Genomic DNA, 17,999 nt, shown 5'->3' with positions numbered 1-17,999 from the left:
CCCCTGGCCCCCGCCCCAGCCTCACCCTCCGGCCTCCAGGACCAACCCCTCCCGCGCTCCAGGCCGCGGCTCCCGACACCGCCCCCGGCTGGGGCCGCAGGAGCAGGTGCAGCCCCGCCCCGCCCGCCCCGCCCGCCCCCTGCGCGCCCCTTGGGCCCCGCCCCGCCCCGCCCCGCCCCGCCTCCCGCGCCTGCGGACCGACGGAGGACGAGCTCCAGTCCCCGGAGGTGGCCCCGTCCGTCGGCGTCGGCCCGCGCCCCGCGCCCCCGCCCCGCGCCCCCGGGCGCCCCCCCCCCGCCCTCCTGGCATGGAGCCCGAGGGGCGCGCCCGGGACCGGGTCCCCAGGTGGGCGCGGGGCGGGGGCGCGGGGGAGGGCGCGGGGGAGGGCGCGGGGGAGGGCGTGGGAGCGGGGTGCCCCACGCGCGCTCATGGCCTCGGCCCCGCGGGGACCTGGGCAGGACGGCTCCGCGGGGCGCAGATGCGCGCGAAACCTTCCGCGGGGCTTACAGGTCAGTTTACTGTAGGATCGATCCTTACGGGTTCGAAAGGCCTGAAGACTTCGATTACGCAGCCTATGAAGAGTTTCTTTCCACCTACCTGGTGATCCTCACCAGACGAGCCATAAAGTGGTCAAAGCTTCTCAAGGGCAGCAGCAGTGTCCAGAGGAGTGGGACAGGTGAGTGGGAGCCTGGCCCTCCACGATCTGGCCACCGGCCAGCTCTCCCGGGCAGGGGATGCCTGAGCCCTTACCTGGGGGTGCAGGGGAGAGGGCGGGGGTGCCCTGAGTCCTTCCCTTGGGGCGCAGAGTCTTAGTTCACTGGAACTTGCTCTTTGAAGACGCAAGAGACCCTTCTCTCCCTTTGAGATGGGGACTTTGGCAGGTATCCATGGGGCCCTTGGCCTTCCTTCCAAATGGGACCGATGTACGGGGTAGCTGGCAGGAGAGTGACCAGGGCTCCCCCCTGCTCCATACACACAGGGAAGCACGCCCACCCTGCTCCCCCTCCTTCAGGTTTTGGGGTGATGCCGCCTCCAGGAAGCCTTCCCAAGGTCCCATCTGGGATGGCAGGCCCTTCATCTTATATCCCACACCCACCCAATTGGCCTCTGGCTATATAGCAGGTGTGTGGCTGGTTTAGAGTATTCCAGCTGGAATCAGACATCCCTCCCTGCCAGCAGGGGTTGGTCTCTATAATTGCTTCAATATTTGTTAAATGAATGAGGTGTTTGCCTGCCAGGTTCCCCAGGCTGAAGATAAACAGACCAGTGGAACCTGCTGGTAGGTGGGGAGGGCGTTGGTCGCCATGCACTTCCCCTTCCAGGAGTTAAGATATGGGGCGTTCTGAAATAGGACCTGAGTGACAATGAAGGGTGAGGGCAGAGGTCAGCTACAGGGACAGAACTATGTGACTGGCATCAGGGATGTAATGAGGGTGCGCTGGACTTGGAACCAGGGCTCCATCACATGACCAGGTGGACAGAGGCCAACCATACATGGGTTTTTAAGCAAGGCAGTGACTAGGTGAATTTTTGCTTTTAAAGGGCCCAGTGAACAGGGCGTAGAGGGGCCCCACACATAGCGCAGTGGGACGAGAGGGTTGGTGGAGGCAGGCTGGTCTTGCAGGGGTGTGCTCACGGGGGAGGGAGGCTCCTGCTGGACCCTGGGCCACACCGCCACGGGGCCTGTCCCTTGACAGCCCGTCCTCAACCCGTGGGCCCCTGGGCTGCTACTGATGGGGGCAGGTTCAGTAATTGCTCTGGTCAGCTGGTGTCGCAGGGCTGCCGGGGTTGGCAGGGTGTCAGGCTGGGCCCGCACGGGGCCCACAGGGATCGCTCACGTCCATCCCCGGGGAGTCCCTGTGTCAGCACGTCGGCTTCTATCTTCCTTTTCATTTATTCTTAAAAGTTGACTGGTCTTTTGTTCTAAAAAAATACTTAAAAGTGCATAAAAGTAAACAAAGCTTATATACATGGTAAGACACGCTAGTCGCAGGACAGGACGTGAGAGACTCTGAGTTCCTCTACTGGCCCAGACCCTTGCGTCCAGCAGAGGCGATCACGAGACCCACATGAGTGGACACAACAGGGGTCTGCTTCCTCCTCTTCGCTCTTTTTATCCGTGGCAGATGTCCACGAGCACCTTCCCCCTCGACTGGGACACCATGTGGGCAGACCCTCCTGGCCCGGGCCAGCCGTCCTACACCTGTTCCATCTACACCAGTGCCCAGGGTAGGAGCTGCCTGGCCCATCTCCTTCTGGTGGCTTAGAGGGTCAGCACCATCTAAGTTAGAACTAAGCTGCAGAAATATACCTTCAAAAGCAAATACCAATAAGTGCAGGGATCTGCTTCGCTGATCAGGACAGATGGCTCCAGGTTAATTGTCTGGGGTCCACTGTGTTTCCAGAGGTGGTCCCTGCGTTCCCTGAGCCCTGCTGGGAAGGTCAGTCTCTGGGGACAGGTAAGCTGTTTTCATTCTCTTAGGAGGAAACCTTGTGCCTTCAGATAACAAACAACAAAAGTAGCAGAAGCCTTCGTCCTCGGAAACAGTTGCAACAGCTCTGACTCCTTGGCCTGGGGTCCTGGTGGGGCCAGAGTCCTGCTTTCTTTTCTTTTTCTTTCTTTATATTAAAAAAAAAAGAGTTAATTTGCAGAGAAATTCACTCTTACCTGTTTACCCTTCTGTGGGTTTAGACAAACACACAGAGCCCATGTCGCTTCCAGCAAGAATGAAAACAGCGCATGGCCTTGAATGCCCCTCCTGCCACCCAGGCGCCGCCCGTCCTCTCCTTGCGTGGGGAGCTGGGGCCCCAGGAGGGCAGACGACCCCCCGCCTTCTGAGGCTGCTCCTTCACCTCTGGCTGCTTCGGAGCTGCATCCCCGATCTCGGGTCTGCGGGCTGTGGTTTGGTTATTGCTGAGGAACATCCCAGTGTCCGGCGACCATGGGTGTTGTGTGCACCCGTCCACTGAGGGACCGGCAGGATGCAGGATGCCGTCCTAGCAGGGAAACTCCAGGAGCCGGGGGGGGGGGGTGGCTCGCATGCGCACTCATGGTTCATGTGCAGGCAGCCGCCCACTGTCCTCCCAAATGGCCGCAGGTTGGGGTCGTACGTGCCTACTCACTGCCCCACGGCCTCGCTACCACTCCTGTCACCTACCTTCTTTGTGGGAAAGACCATCCTGCCTGCATGCGTTTCCTTTGCAATCGGTTCCTGCGTGAGGGGCTGTTTCTGGATTTCTTTTGGCCCTCGTGGTCTGCATTCATTTCCACTTGCGCCGCCAAGTCTGGGTCACTGGGATCAGGGGAAGCCTGGAGCACAGGCCGTGCCTCCCGCCTGTCCCCTGGGCAGCTTTGGTTCTGCTGCGTCCTCTGACTTCCCCTGGGGTTGGGTTGAACTCGTGGACCCAGTTTACAGTTGCAGCTGTTGGTTGTGGGCAGGTGGAGGCACCTGGGTTCTGTGTGTCAGAGCCGCCCCTACCCACCTGGGCTTTCGGGTCCCACTTGGGCACAAAGTGCAGCGGGCCAGGAGAGGGCGGCCTGAACTCCTGGTGTCCTGGTTGCACGTGAACGCACCAGCCAGACACTGCCTCTGCGCCCGCGTCACCGCTTCCCTCCGGGCTCCTGGCTGGGACTCACTGGGGCTCGGTCCACAGTGCTCTCTTGACCAGCAACTTCCTCACTCCTGTGACATTTTTCTGTTAAATGCCACTGGTGCCTCAGATTTTTTTCTTTTTATGGCGCATCATGGAACTTCACTCACTGCATGACTTTATTTTTTCTTAAAGTCATTTCTTTTTATTTTATATATTTTTATAGTCCGTTTCTTTTGTTTGTTTCTTTTTTAAAAATAGTACTTATAATATGAAAGGAGAACAACAAACCTTTGAATTTTCAAAGGAAAATAAACTTTTTGAGGGTTAAATTAAGACTGTTAAAAGCCTAATGTAGCGCCTTGGGTTTCCTGCAATTCATTTGAATGTTAGTCTCACAAATCTTTCCATCGACCTGGGAAATTAGTGAGCATCCTGTGGTTTTTGGCTTCTTTTCGTATATGTTTCTATAGTCGTTAGAAAGTTAATGCTTGCTTTTTCACATGTTTATCATCAGTAGAAATATTCCTCTCAAAGTAGTTCTTAACGTACACAAATCAGGTGCAGAACCAGACGGTGACACTGAAGCCGCTGAAGCCCCCAGCACGCGGGCCACATGGACACCCAGCCCCCAAACCCGCTGTTGCGTTCACTGCCGGGCCTCCACCTGGGCTCTGCCTCATACTCATTCTTTGTGTGGCTGCACAGGGCCTTCCCGAGCCCCATGTGACCTGGTCCTGTGTCCCTGTCACCCCCAGGGCTGGACCGTGCACCTGAGCTTCCGCTCATGCCCACAGCTGTCCCTCTGACCCTCATGGCTCAGCTCCCAGCTCCTGGGCCAGCAAGGGCCCCTTCCTGCCTCCTGTCCCTCCGGCTTTCCTGGTGTCCCGTGTGTGCCCGGGTGGTCACCAGCTCTGCCTCGGGGTGCAGGGACCGATCCTGGCTTGAGGCCTGGCCTGAGGCGTCCGGCACAGCCCGTGCCGGGGTGGGAATGGGGGAGGCCCTGGGGCCACTGGCTGTCACCTCCCTGCCGGTGACAAATGTGGGACGGTGACAGATCCCATAACCAGAATGTGTCCGGTCTTGCCTGTTTGATGGGGGGAGAAGTGAGCCGAAAGCATGGACACCTGTGCCCTGCATGGTTTCTGCGCCCCGAGACGCCCTCTGGAGCAGCCCCTTCTGTCTGTTTCAGTGAAGCGCTACATCCGGAAAGGTGTCCCCCTGGAGCACCGGGCCCGCGTCTGGATGGGTGTGAGCGGAGCCCAGGCCCAGATGGACCAGAACCCTGGCTATTATCATCGACTCCTCCAGGGAGTGCGAAGTGACAGGCTGGAGGAGGCCATCAGGACAGGTGAGCCACCAGGCCGGTTGGGTAGCGGGCTACTGCCCAGAGTCCTAATAACGCAGAAGAGGAAACACATGTTCAGGAGCCACCTGCTGCTTTTGAGATTTGATTTTTCTTAAAGGAAAATCAACAGTTAAGCATTCATGAGGGGTGCACAGGGGCTTTGACTGCTTCAGCAAACACCAGAGCGCCCAGCAAGCTGGCAGGGACGGCAGGGACGGGTTAGGGATGCGGAGGGTAATCTCCCAGAGGGATTTGTGCTGACGGCAGCACCTTTGGATTTACGAACATGGTGACACGTGTGTCCTGACTCTGCACAGCCGGGCTCCCCATCTCGGTGTCAGACTCCTGTTGTCTGGGGTGCTGACAGGTCCCCAGATTTTCTCACCAGCTCCTATATGTCCAAAGTGCCCCAAATATTTAATCTAAACTGAATAATTAGACTTTGAGGCAGAGTATCTGCTTTTCTGATTTTTTGAGAAATACAAACTTAAACACAAAATAACTTGTTTTTTTTTTAATTTAAAAAAGATTTTATGTATTTATTTGACACATAGAGAATATGCACACAAGCTTGGGGAGGGGCAGATGGAGAAGCAGACTCCCTGGGAGTCTGCAGGGAGCCCAACCCAGCAATCTATCCCAGGACCCTGAGCCGAAGGCAGATGTTTCACCCACTGAGCCCTTCAGGCATCCCCACAAAATAATAAAACTGAATGTTGCTATTGGTTTAAAAAGTGAATTGAAAGGCTCTGTTGTGGGCAGCCTGGGTGGCTCAGTGGTTTAGCACTGCCTTCAGCCCAGGGCGTGATCCTGGCGTCCCAGGATCGAGTCCCACGTCGGGTTCCCTGCATGGAGCCTGCTTCTCTCTGTCTCTGTCTCTCTCTCTGTGTGTGTCTCTCATGAATAAATAAATTAAAAAAAAAGGAAAGAAAAAAAGAAAGGCTCTACTGTGTGCTGACATTTTTGGATAAAAATTTTTTTATTGTGGTAAAATATACATAACAATTTTCCATTAATCTTCCCAAACTGAAACTGTGCCCATTAACCGCCACCGACTTCCCGCCCCTGGCCTGGCCTCCTCCTTTCTGCCCCATGTCAGTGACATCACAGAGAATGTGCCCTCTTGTGGGTTCTGGGGGTCTGGCCAGGCTGTAGCATGTCAGAGTCTCATTCCTTTTTGGGGCTGAGCCCCGTTGGGTTGTGTGGACAGACCCCGACAGCTCCTCTGTTCTGCCATTCTCAGGAACTATGGTCACCTCCTGCGTTTGTGAGTTTGCTGTTTGGAACTGTGTACCCATGTTTCTCTGAGACCCTGTTCCAGCTGTTCTGGGTACGAGCCCAGAATTGGGACTGCTGATCATGGGGTTGCTCTGGGTCTGCTTTGCTGCGGGGTCTGGAGAAATCACTGCAGGGACAGAGGGGCAAAGCTTCTCTTAGTAAAGGACGTTACATGCGAATGAGCACAGCTGGTCACTCCAGAGTCTGAACTAGTAAAAACCACTAATATTCTCCTGGTGGATTCTAGCTTTAATGTTTAGAACTCCAGGGGAAAAAAGCCTTTTTGTATACAAACACATAAGGAAAACTAATGTGCTCTGAGGCAGTAAAGCTTACTGTCCAGGTCAGGTCTGCTCTTTCATCAGCAGGGGTTCAGCTTGGGTGCGGTAGGTAGGAACAGAAGCACCCCCATCAGCAGCGGTAACAGCACGAGCAGAGGCTGGCCCACAGGCACCTCACCCGATGGCCGTGCGGGGAGCTGGGGGAGCCGCGGGTCCATCCACTCTGGTAATCACACCTGGCGCAGCAGCAAACACCCCCTAATGTCATCCAAGTGGGGTCAGTGGGTTTAGAAGGAAGATACAAACCCTCTTCTTTCCTTCCGCCCGTCTGCAGGGCTGACAGGTAAGAGTGGGTGTCGCGTCTGCGCGGTGCTGGTGCAGAAGGCAGGCTGGGGCCAAGGCAGAGAGAGGCTGGCTGGTGACTTTATTAATCTCCCCGTTGCTAGTCACGTCAGATTTCTGGAAGGGATTCTCAGTGTGTCTTCTGTCTTCAGAATTGGGAAGTTTTCCCAGCGTTGTGCACGGAGCTCACCTGTCGCCTAGGGTCCTAGAGCTGAGCGCCCTCCTGGGCTTACGGGGGATCCTGGGGACGGCAGTGCAGCTGGGGTGCAGGACGGAAAACCATGCGGAGAGGTGGGGGCCAGGTGGCGGGGAAAGCCCCTTCAAAGAGCAGGTGCCATTGGGGCTGCCGGGGCTACTGGGCTGCAGCAGTGGGGCAGGGGACCCAGTGAAGGCCTCTGTTGCCCTGACTGCAGCTGCTGTGGCCTTGCTGCCCAGGCAGGGTGGCCGGGGTCACCAGGTGGACTTTGGGGCCTCCTTCAGGGGTATACACTAGGGATATTGGGTACATCACGGGCCAGTCTGGATAATTCCATGTGAATCTTCCTGCAGATATGAATAGGACCTTCCCCGACAATGTAAAATTCCGGAAGAACGCAGATCCCTGTTTACAAAAGACGCTGTACAACATCCTGTTGGCCTACGGGCGCCACAATGAAGGTGTGGGCTATTGCCAGGTAAGCCCCTGGATATCAGCGCGTGGGAGTCCGGGTCAGGAAGGTGAGCATGCTCAGCACCCCGGCTGTTGCAGGGATGGTCTCCAGCTGCACACCATGTTCCATTCCACTCCTGAGCTCCTGAGCCTAAGCCCTACATGCAGGGCACTGACTCTGGAGTGTTTCCCAAGTGGAGAAGCAGTAAGACATCAGACCTAGGGAGAGGTGAAGCTAGAGCACACAGGACGTCCCTTACGTGAGCGGGGCTGTATTTAATGCAGTGAGCGACCAGCACTCCCTGGTGTTGTGCACACGGGGTGCGGCGGGGGTTCCTTCCACATTATTTCTGGAAGTCGGATCTTCCCTGCAATCGAGGGCAACCACAGGCCTCATCAGCTTGATGATCACATTTCCACCACATTCCCATCATCTTGTATGGATTTGCCACAGGAATCAGCGCATCACGTGTGGATGAGTCCTTGCTTGATCCTCCCAGGGGGTCACTCTGGGGCGCAGGGCTGCAGAGGTGCAGTCTGCGCACCTGTGTGGGGCATGAGCGACTTCCCGAGTGGCCTCTGCTGCTGGAGGTGTGTGAACTGCCCATGTGCACACTCGCCGTGCATCAGCACCCGGAGGGCCTGTGGCCCACGGTGGGAGCGGCTCCCTGCTTCCCACACTCCTGCTTCTAGGGCTTTCCAGGGAGGCAGGGATTCAGCAAGAAGTTTGCATCCATCAGTCACGGGCTCCAGGAACTGGTTGGTCAGGCTGGGGTAGGGGCACGAGCCACAGCTGCAGAGATGAGAGGGGCAGGACCTTCTGCAAAGATGCGGACCAGGGAGTGCTATCCACCCGAGAACGCGCCGGCCCACTGTGTTTTCACGTTGCCCTGGCGCCTATAGGTGATGCCACATCCTGGATGGGGACTGGCGTGCAGGGGCCGCGAAACTGCCTTCACACGGTCCAATGACCAGTTCCTGCAGTTTTTAAAAATAGCTTTTTAAAAAGCTATTTAATCACCCAGACAGCTGTAAGCCTTGGCCAATGCCAGAGCTCGCATGCGGACCTGTGCGCGCCCCGAGTGATGCCGGCTGTGTGCTGTCACTGTGGCAGGTGGGCCCTCCGCGGCCGCCCCCGAGCCTCCCCTGTCACGTGGCCTCCCTGCATGGTGTTCGCGTGTCTGGACCCAGCCTGCTGGCCCACAGAAGCCGGTGCCCCCCTATTAGGAGGGAGGACACGTGTAATTTAGAAAACCCCAAGAGGCACCGAAGGAGGACCTAGAAGGCGGGGGGGGGGGGGGGGGCGGGGGGTGGCGCCTGGAGCCCCGGGCACTGTCTCCGTCACGGATGTGTCCGCACCGCACGCCGCAGGCACGTTCTTCATGATTTCTATGAAATCCGGTCGCGGGTCTGGTTTCCCGAGACAAGCCGTGGCAGAAACTCAGTGTCGGTTGCGTCCCAGGACGAGGCTGAGGATGGAGCAGTCTGCTCCCGGCGGAGCCGTCGCGCTCCCTCAGGCCGGGCCGGGGCAGCGCAGGGACGTGAGGAGCGCGGGGCGCGGGGAGCCGCCCCAGGGCCGCAGCGTCTTGAGGGTCTTGAGGCGGCTGAAAACCCATCTTCTTGCTTCAGGGGATGAACTTCGTCGCGGGCTACCTGCTCCTCGTAACCAAGAGTGAGGAAGAGTCCTTCTGGCTGCTGGACGCCCTCCTGGGAAGGATCCTGCCCGGTACGGCCCGCGGGCAGGGCGGCGTCTGTCGGGACCGGTCGGGTTGCTCGTAGCTGAGGCGAAAAATCTCGCCGCAAGCGAGTCCCAGGGCGAGCAGCGTGTGGCGCGCTGGGCTGTGCCCGGGCGGGCGGCCGGGCCTGCGGCGCTTCCTCCGCTGCGCGCCGCGAGCTGGCGCGGCCTGTGCTGGGGGCTCGGGGCGTCGCGGGGGGCTCCTGCCGGCCGCAGAGTCGTGGGGCGCCGCGGGGCCTGTGCAGACTTCCTTCGATTTTGGGACTCGTCCTTGGAGTGATTGTCCACTGCTACGGTTACTGTCGTCAGGGTGAGAATCCGTCCTTTGTCACGTTCCGACCTTCCTGTTTATTTTTTTTCAGATATTCACTCCCTTTGGTAATTCCAAGTTAGTCATCAGTTTGTCAGTTAATAAAAACCACCCGTTTTGGTGACGCACAGTGTAGACTAGGACGGCTTCGGGAACAGACGCGGCCAGAGCCATCTGGCTTCCCCGTGCTCTCTCTTGCCGTGGTGGTGGGATGCTCGGAGCCCCCCGCCTGGCCCCGGGCGTGGACGGGTGAGTGCCCCCATCAGGCTGGAGCCCCCTGCGCTCCCGGAGAGCTGGCCCGGCAGCCCCGTGGGCACGTGCAGTGTGGCGTCTGCCCTGCCGCACACCCCGTCGGCGTCGAAGAGCGGGACCCCACAGGCCCAACTGTCAAATCCATTTTACAGATGAGGACACCTGAGGCCTCGGACCCCATGGCTGTCAGACCTTGGCATGTGCCTTGGGGAAGCATGAACTAGAGTGGCACCATGACAGGAAGGAAGCATCTAGACAGATGGGGCTTCCTCACACTCCCTTGCCACCATGCATAAGGGCACAAGCACACACACCAGCGGCCCGCCTGGGTGGGCTGCCTTCTAGGGAGGGGCAGTCCCGAGTGCGAGAGCCCTCCGTGCCCCACTCTACCGTGGGGGCCTGAGCTGCTGGGGAGGGGATGGCAAGGAAGCAGGCAGGACGCTTGCTAGATGCGGCGGTGATGGCCGCATCCAGAGCCTGAATCATGATGAGTTATTCTTCCTTGTCAGCTCGGTTCTGTCTACAGGGATTTGCTGAGAACCTGTCTCGTGCCAGGGTTTCTCTGGGGGCCTGTGCACAGCCGTGCAGGGAACGCGAGGGGCTGCCCTGGCGCCATCCCACACACAGCATGTCACAGAACGAACAGGTGTTGGGAGGCCGTAAGCACTGACTTAGAGACCCACAGGGGCTCCAGACTGACCCTAGAACCTTGTTTTTTAGCCCATAAAATGTCATTTCCTATCATCAAAATGTTCCATTTCACCAAACTGCAATACAAACAGGTCTTGATTCAAAACCAAAATATCCAAACAATGCCAGGACGAAGGGGCTGGGAGGCACTGCTCGTCGGTCACACAAGCCAGGCGGCACCAGTGCGTGTCCTGCTTTTGCTTGTTTCTTTTTGTGTCACAGAGATGCACCCGTTCAGTCCTCAGGTGAGAAGCATGGAGGTGGCGGGGAGTGTAGACCAGAAACTCGGCCAGTGCCGCCCAATCCTTCCCTGGAGGAGCTGCCGCCGTACTGTCTGCACGTGCTGTGCGGGTTTCCTGAGTTCGTGTCCACACGCAGGGACACACAGACCTCACGATGAGGACCAGCAACATAGAACGTCGGCAACGAGAAAGAGGAGTGTAGACAAAATATGGTTCTTAGAAAAAGTGACGGAGCCGACAAGCCCTGGCAGGACTGATGGGAAAGCAGCCTGGTATATAGAAATGAAAAGGGTGCTGTGATTGGAAACCTGTACAGATTTTTAAGAAACAAGAGAATATGAATAAAACGAAGAGGCCACATGGAAACCTTGAGAAGAATACCGAGTAACAAAGCTGAATCGAGAGAAATAGACTGAGATGACCTGTGGACAGACGCACTGTCGCAGTGAACTTCACCGGAACTGATCAGTTCTATGCACTTTACCACTCTTGTGGGAAATAGAAGAAACGCTCGTCAGCTTCTGGTATGGGGCTCCCACATCGTCGCCATCATACAGGCTGACCTTGCAGGGGGATGCGCAGCCACGCTCGAGCGCCGGCAGCAGCGGGGATCTTGCCGGGCGAAGGTAGCAGTCTTCCCTCAGGGAGAGTTCTTGTGGGATGCAAGGAAGGCCTAGTTGTGAGATACCTGAGGGCAGAGTGAAGCCATGCAGGCTGGAAAGAACCCTGGGGATGCATCCTGGTGCTGTGAATGTGGGGATGGCGTGCTGTCAGGTCAGGGATGGGTCATGCGGCAACAGCCCAGAAATCAGTCTCTGGATCCGTAGATCCTGGGAGCTGGTCTGGAAGATAGGTCATCTCCAGCCACCTCTGTGACAACTGTCCGCAAGGAAGGCAACAAAGTTAGACTCTTATTTCTATGCCAATGAATTCAAGGTGAAAAAGCAAAACATTTGACACCGAGAAAATAAGATGTAGAAAGGTTTCACGACTACAGAGTACAGGGGAAGTTCTTGAATGAAATGCACTAAGTAGAAAAGGTGTGGCTGATAATTTTAATTATGTTAAAATGAAAAACCGAGTTTGACACAAGACATCGTACGCAGAGTAAAAAGAGAAGCTGCAGTTTTGGGGAACGTGTCTGTGACCATGTGGTTAACACATAAAGGAGCCCTAAAGCTCTAAGCAGCAGCTCCATAGAAAATCCCTCAGTGAGCAAAGTAGGAGGGCTGCATGGCCGGCAGAGTCAGAAAGACGTGGCCAAGATCTCCGGCAAGCAAGGAGGAGCGGGCTCCCGCCTGTGAAGCACTGCAGAGCCTCCGTGTGCCACCAGCGGCCACTGCTCTGGGCCAGCAACTCCCCAGTTTCAGTGCAGTGGATGTGGGTTAGAAGGATCGTCAGCACACAGTGTCCGGACGCACTCCACTTGGCTGCACACACAGACCTGGGAGCTTGTGCCAACCTCCCATGACATGACACCAGGCAGCCTCTTGTGGGTTGTCACCACTGAACCCGAGGCATCCAGTGGAAGGAGGAGGGGTCAGGGAAAGGAGGAGGGGCTGACCTCAGGAACGCATGGGAGCACTGTCTGTCGTCTGTCTGTCGTGGGATAGCACAGCGAGTAATGAGCCAATGCCAGTGAATAAATGTATTGGCATCCTGAAGAGCTGGTGTGGCCTGTTCCCCCCCCAGACACAGGGAAACAGGTTGTTAGCCACTCAGCTGAAGCTAGAAAGTGGTCCAGGCCATGGTGGAGGCTCAGGGGTCTTGGGGGGCAGAGGGGACGGCGTGAGCAGCTCGTGAGCACGAGCTGCCCACGTGTCTCCCGAGGCCCCTGGATGCACGTGCCCTGGAGGGTTGCCCGTGCCTGTGGGCCGTGCCTTTACTTTCTCGTGGGGCCGCAGAGCATCCGTTTTGGAATTAGACTACACAGGGGTGAATCCCAGCACCCCACTCACTCACAGGCAGGGGACACGCGGCCTGTTCTCAGTCTGCCCCCCAGCCCGGCCCAGCCCGGCCCAGCCCTCCCATGTTTGCAAAAGCGTGCGGTCCCCAGGGGAGCCTGACTTGGGGCCCAGTTCAGGGCTACATTCCCCATTCTCTGCTCAGCCTGGCGCTGGCCCTGACATGTGCTCTTCTGCTCAGGTGGGCCAGGGACACGGGGTCTGTCTGCCTTGGCTTCAGGGCAGGATGCAGGGAGGAGGCTGGCTGGCCTGGGCCTGCTGTAGTCTGCGTGTGAGTTCAGCGGGTCTATTTTTGGAAGCCACTGTAAGCCTCTCTGGGGCCAGGAATAAGGCCACTCTCCTGGGAGTTCAGCAAACCCTCTTACCTGTCCAGGGCTTAACCCTGGCTCCCCCGGGGACATCACTCAGAGAACTGGGTTGCATACAGGACACTCTGGAGGGACAACAGAGACTCTACTCTTGTCTCCCCAGGGGCGCCAGGCTGTCTCTCAGTTTGAGAGGAGGAGACAGATGCAGAATGAGGACAAGAGCAGGACAAACTGAGAATCTGGATTGGCTACTCCCAAATCATTTCCAGGGTCCTCTGGCATTCAGTGTGGCTTCCCATGTCAGTAACGTGACCATGGCATCGTGTCAGCATTCATAAGGATCCTGTTTTCACTGGGTCGGTTAACCTCTTGTCCCTTTGCCCTGGGGACTGCCAGTGTGTGTGTGAGCGGCAGACCAGACTGTCGGGCCTGGTGTCAGATTTTCCTGTGTTATTACGTAGACTCCTGACTAAATTTTAATAGCAGACACTAAACATTAAAATGTATTACAGTGTGTTGCATTAATGTCATAAAAAGTTCTTTGGCAAGACAGATGTGTATCCGGGGGGCATGCCATCGGGAGCACTGTGTGTATGAGCTGCCAGCTGGCACCCGGGCCCTGAATGGCAGATGTCGTCTTAGTGGGGTGTGCTGTGCTCGTGCAGCCAGGGACCCCATGCCACTGACTGGACAGTAACTGGTTCTCCTTGGGGACAAATGGGAAGACTTTAGACCTCGTACTGCCTAAATCCCATTGTCAGGGTGGGTATGTTTGGCTCCTTGTAGAATTCTGAGGGACATAATGTCCTGGGCCCTCAGGTGTGGAGGCCACACGCAGGCCTGACTCCGAGAGCCTGCGCATCTCCAGGACTCCATGTGGGGACGTGTGGTGCTTAGAGCCCCATGCTCTGTGGGGCCGCCTGGGCCCACCACTTCCCTGGCTCCCAGGAGGGGCACTCAGCACTGTCCCAAAGGCTCAGAGGGTGCCGTGCCTGCCCCTCTGCTGGGTGGCCCTCAGAGACAGCATTGTGTGTTGGCTCTGGGGACCGCGTGCGAGTGGCCTTCTGTGCGTCCCGCTTCTCTTGTTCACTCGAGGCTCACCATGTGGTAGCAGGTGTCAGGATCTCCTCCTGAAGCCAAGTGGAGTTCCAGGGTGTGTACCATGCATGTTTTTATCTGTGAACCGGAGGCGGACCCGGGCTTGCATCCACTTTTCGGTGGCCGTGGGTACTGCTGCTGTGAACATGGTGTGCAAATGCCTCAGGGTCTCATTGCCCTCCGCAGCGGCACACTTTGGGAGCCACTCCCAGGGCTCCTGGTGTCTTGCTTAGGAGGCTCCCTGGAACCTTCTCTCCTGGAAAGGGCCCTCCTGGCCAGAACGGGGCCAGGGATGCAGTGCCTGCTCTCTGCTCTCGTCCATGTGGTAGATTACTATGGTCCTGCCATGCTGGGCCTGAAGACAGACCAGGAGGTCCTGGGGGAGCTGGTGAAGACCAAGCTGCCGGCGGTGGCGGCCCTGATGGACGGGCACGGTATCCTGTGGACCCTGGTGGTATCCCGCTGGTTCATCTGCCTGTTTGTGGACATCCTGCCCGTGGAGGTGAGTGTGGTGGGTGCCTCTCCGGGGCCGGGGCCGCTGGGGCCGCCACCCTGTGATGCATCGAGTGTTTCTCTGCAGACGGTGTTCCGAATCTGGGACTGTTTGTTCAATGAAGGATCCAAGATTATCTTCCGGGTGGCCCTGACCCTAATTAAACAGCACCAGGGCTTTATTTTGGAAGCCACCAGTGTGGTGGACATCTGTGAGAGGTTCAAGGAGATCACCAGAGGGAGTCTCGTGACGGACTGCCACACTTTCATGCAGGTGAGCATCTGGGTGGGCTCTGTAGCACCGCCCCATAGCCCAGCCCAGAGCTAGCTTCTGCCTCTCCCTGGTCCACCCTGGGCCTCTGTCTTGATGGGCCCAACCTCCCTCCAAGCAGCCCTTCCAGACCCACCTCCTCCCGGAGCCTGACTGCTGCACCTGCTGCTGGGTCGCAAGCCCCATGGTGTGCTCCAGGGTGGCAGGGACCCCTGGTCTCTGGGGTCAGACCCACCTGACCCACGGTCCTGTTGGAGCCCTTGCCCTGCTGCCAGCGTCTCCTTGGACCCGGGGCGGGGAGGGGAGGTCTCCTGTGTGTGTTGTCCCACCCGGTAGGGCAGCTTCCTGAAGCTGGGTCCCGGATCCGGGGCAGGCTGTGAATCAGCTGAGTGAATGAAGCAGGAGTTGACAGTCCTTCTGAGGAGGCCGTGGAGGCTGAGAGAGGCATATTTTAGGTTTTCCCCTTTCCACCTGAAAGAGTCATCAATGCAGGGGAGGTGGCAGAAGGTGCCAGGAAGGCCAGGAGCCAGGTGGTTCTCCCTGCCTCCCAGGAGGTAGGAAGCCCATAGCTCTGTGTGGGGACACTGGCCACTGTCAGGCAGCTCAAGGGCGGCCTTCTGTTGGCGGGACTGCCCTAGGAACCAGGACGCTGGCCAGTACTCGACTAGGGCTTTCTCCCACCAGGGGGAGTGGGGCAGCCCTTAGGGAGCAGCCTGGACAGAGCGAGAGCAGCCGTGGCCTGGGCCCTGGGGCCAGAGAGGAGGGGTCCTGCCTATAGGTAGCCTTGAGGACAAAGGACCACTGGCTGTCGGGGACCCTAGCCAGCAGGGGATACAAGCGTTTTCTGAATGGTGGATGATGGGCAGGGTCATCTCAGCCGGTACACACCTGTGCCCTGCAGCTGAGCCATTTGGACACTGGTCAGGTGGACCTGGAGCCCATCACGCATGGCAGAAGGGCTCTTCTGTGCCTGGGGGCCCTTCGGTGCCAGTGTGAGGAGAGATGCAGGCAGCGGGGGAGATGCTGGCAGCAGTCTGGAGATGAGCCTGCCATTTAGGTCCAGGAGCCGGCACACCAGACCAGACAGGACAGGACCGTAGCCGGCCCTCAGCAGCGTCCCTGCTGCAAGCGCCTCCTGGCCTGAGGTCCCGCACGGAGGGTGATCAGGGGTTTTCTGTTTTAATGAGATGGAATTCCCCTTGTAACACATACAACAGCTCAGGGGTCTCCAGTACATTCCAACGTTGTGCGGCCACCACCCACTCCCCGCCCCCCCGCCCGGGCTGTCTGCCGGTTAGCCTCCATGTGTGACCAGCCAGCAGAGGACTTGCACACAGCAGGTGCTCCTTAAGTGCTGGTATCCGTAGAGCGCCACAGGCAGCCAGGTGGCTGGTATCCTTGTCAGCTTGCCCACAGGGGAACCGCTGTGCTTGGTCACACAGGGCAGGTACGCCCCTTCGAGGGAGGGGAGTCGAACATGCATTTGTGTTAAAGCACGTCAGCACGGTACTTGGGTACTTGCAGCTCATAAATCAGAGCTCTCTGCAATCCCGCATGAGAACATCTAGAATGTTCTGGAGAACAGAAGCAGGGACCTCGCACCAGGTCAGTGCAGCAATCCCAGGAAAGAATGCAGCTCCACACCGACGAGGATTTGCCTGCCACCCTCCTCCTTCAGGAACGTGGCGAGTCAGGACAGAAACACTCCATCCTGACCTTAGTCCCTATGTAATACGTACCTATGGAAGAATTTCTGGAATTTTTATTTTATTATTTATTTATTTTTTTGAATTTCTTTAAAAAAACTTTTCAATGCTAGTCTTACTTTTGGTTCGTTTGTAACTGTGAATTCCTCAGCTGTCACTGTGAAGATTATTAAATTATTAAGCATAAAAGACGTGATGGCAGGAACTTCCTTCCACTCCCCAAGGGCTCTGGCTGTGGCTTCAGAGCTGCCACAAGCCCTCAGGGTCAAAGGGTCAGAACAAATGCCCCACCCTGGGGAACAGTCTGGCAGGGCAGGGTAGGGCAGGGCGCAGCACAGCCTGAGGGGGTTGGTGAGAGCTCGCAGAAGCTTGCAGCTGCAGGCCCTTACCTGGTGCCCGTGGGGATGCAGCAGAGCTGATAACATGTTAGTTTTTTAAACTCTGTTCTAGAAAATCTTCTCAGAGCCTGGAAGCTTGTCCATGGCCACGATCACCAGGCTTCGTGAGAGCTGCAGGGCCAAGCTGCTGGCACAAGGCTGACCCGAGGACCCCTTGTCCACCGCCTGCCCTCGGCGAGGCTTCATTTCTAGGGCTGACCAGTTCTGACTGCTTCCTTTTTTTTAGCGCTGTGAATACTTGGTGTTCTTACACTTGTGAATTTCTTAAAGGAATGATGTAGCTGTGGACGCAGTAATGGGCTACAGAATCATAAATTTCTAAAAATGTATTTTTACCTGAAATGTTCAGTTATAAAATGAGATGTATTTATAATAAAGTATGTCAACACCTATGAGTTTGTGATCATCAGCTTGTCTGCAGACTGAAACTTAAAACTGCAAACTCTCATTAGTGTTATTAATGCCAATCAGGTATTCTTCTATTTTTTCCTGTGGCACAGAGTTTACCTTTACGTGAGGTTTGTGCACACACCACAGGACTTCTGGAGACAGGTAATTTTTAAAATGTTATTTGAAATGATCCTATTATACGAATAAAGCAGACAGAAGGGGATAAGCTTTAGGGAATGGCAAGTGGCGGCGTTGGGCCGGCGAGTGCTAACTGTACCTCCCGTCACCCTGGGTCCCTGGAGGAACACCAGGCAAGACTCCTCCTCCCTGACCCCAACCTCACCTCTGGCTGCAAAGAAAGCCTGGAGATGTGTGACCTGTCAGCTCCCCTTCCCACCCATCTGCCCTGGGGGTACCTCTCAGCACCCCTGCGGCTGTGGCTTCACCCCTAAAGGGAAGCACACTTGAGGCACTGGGTGACGGTGGCTGAACAGATGGCAAGGGCCTGCTTGTCCTCGGTCCAAGCCCAGCTGAGGCAGAGGTGCTGCACTACCCACCCCTGTGTTACACAGAGGATGCTGCACTAGGACCAAATGGGCATATAGGTAGACGCTCTTGTGTGAAGTGGCCACTTGGGTAGGCCACCAAGGTCTG

At 57.0% G+C, this 17,999-nt stretch overlaps 1 protein-coding gene across 1 annotated transcript; it reads left to right on the top strand.

Moving 5' to 3' along the window:
• The first annotated feature begins 227 nt into the window (after positions 1-227).
• Positions 228-17,347, top strand: GRTP1 (growth hormone regulated TBC protein 1). The gene is made up of 8 exons (XM_055335669.1): positions 228-345; positions 525-676; positions 4,784-4,942; positions 7,390-7,514; positions 9,119-9,215; positions 14,418-14,590; positions 14,669-14,854; positions 17,008-17,347. The coding sequence occupies exons 1-8, from the start codon at positions 308-310 to the stop codon at positions 17,095-17,097; spliced, it is 1,020 nt and encodes a 339-aa protein (XP_055191644.1). The 5' UTR covers positions 228-307; the 3' UTR covers positions 17,098-17,347.
• The last annotated feature ends 652 nt before the right edge of the window (positions 17,348-17,999 follow it).

Source organism: Nyctereutes procyonoides, unplaced genomic scaffold (genome assembly GCF_905146905.1).
Source record: "Nyctereutes procyonoides isolate TBG_1078 unplaced genomic scaffold, NYPRO_anot_genome, whole genome shotgun sequence".
Taxonomy (NCBI): domain Eukaryota; kingdom Metazoa; phylum Chordata; class Mammalia; order Carnivora; family Canidae; genus Nyctereutes; species Nyctereutes procyonoides.
Note: the sequence above shows the minus strand (reverse complement) of the source record. Positions and strands in the feature narration are given on the sequence as shown.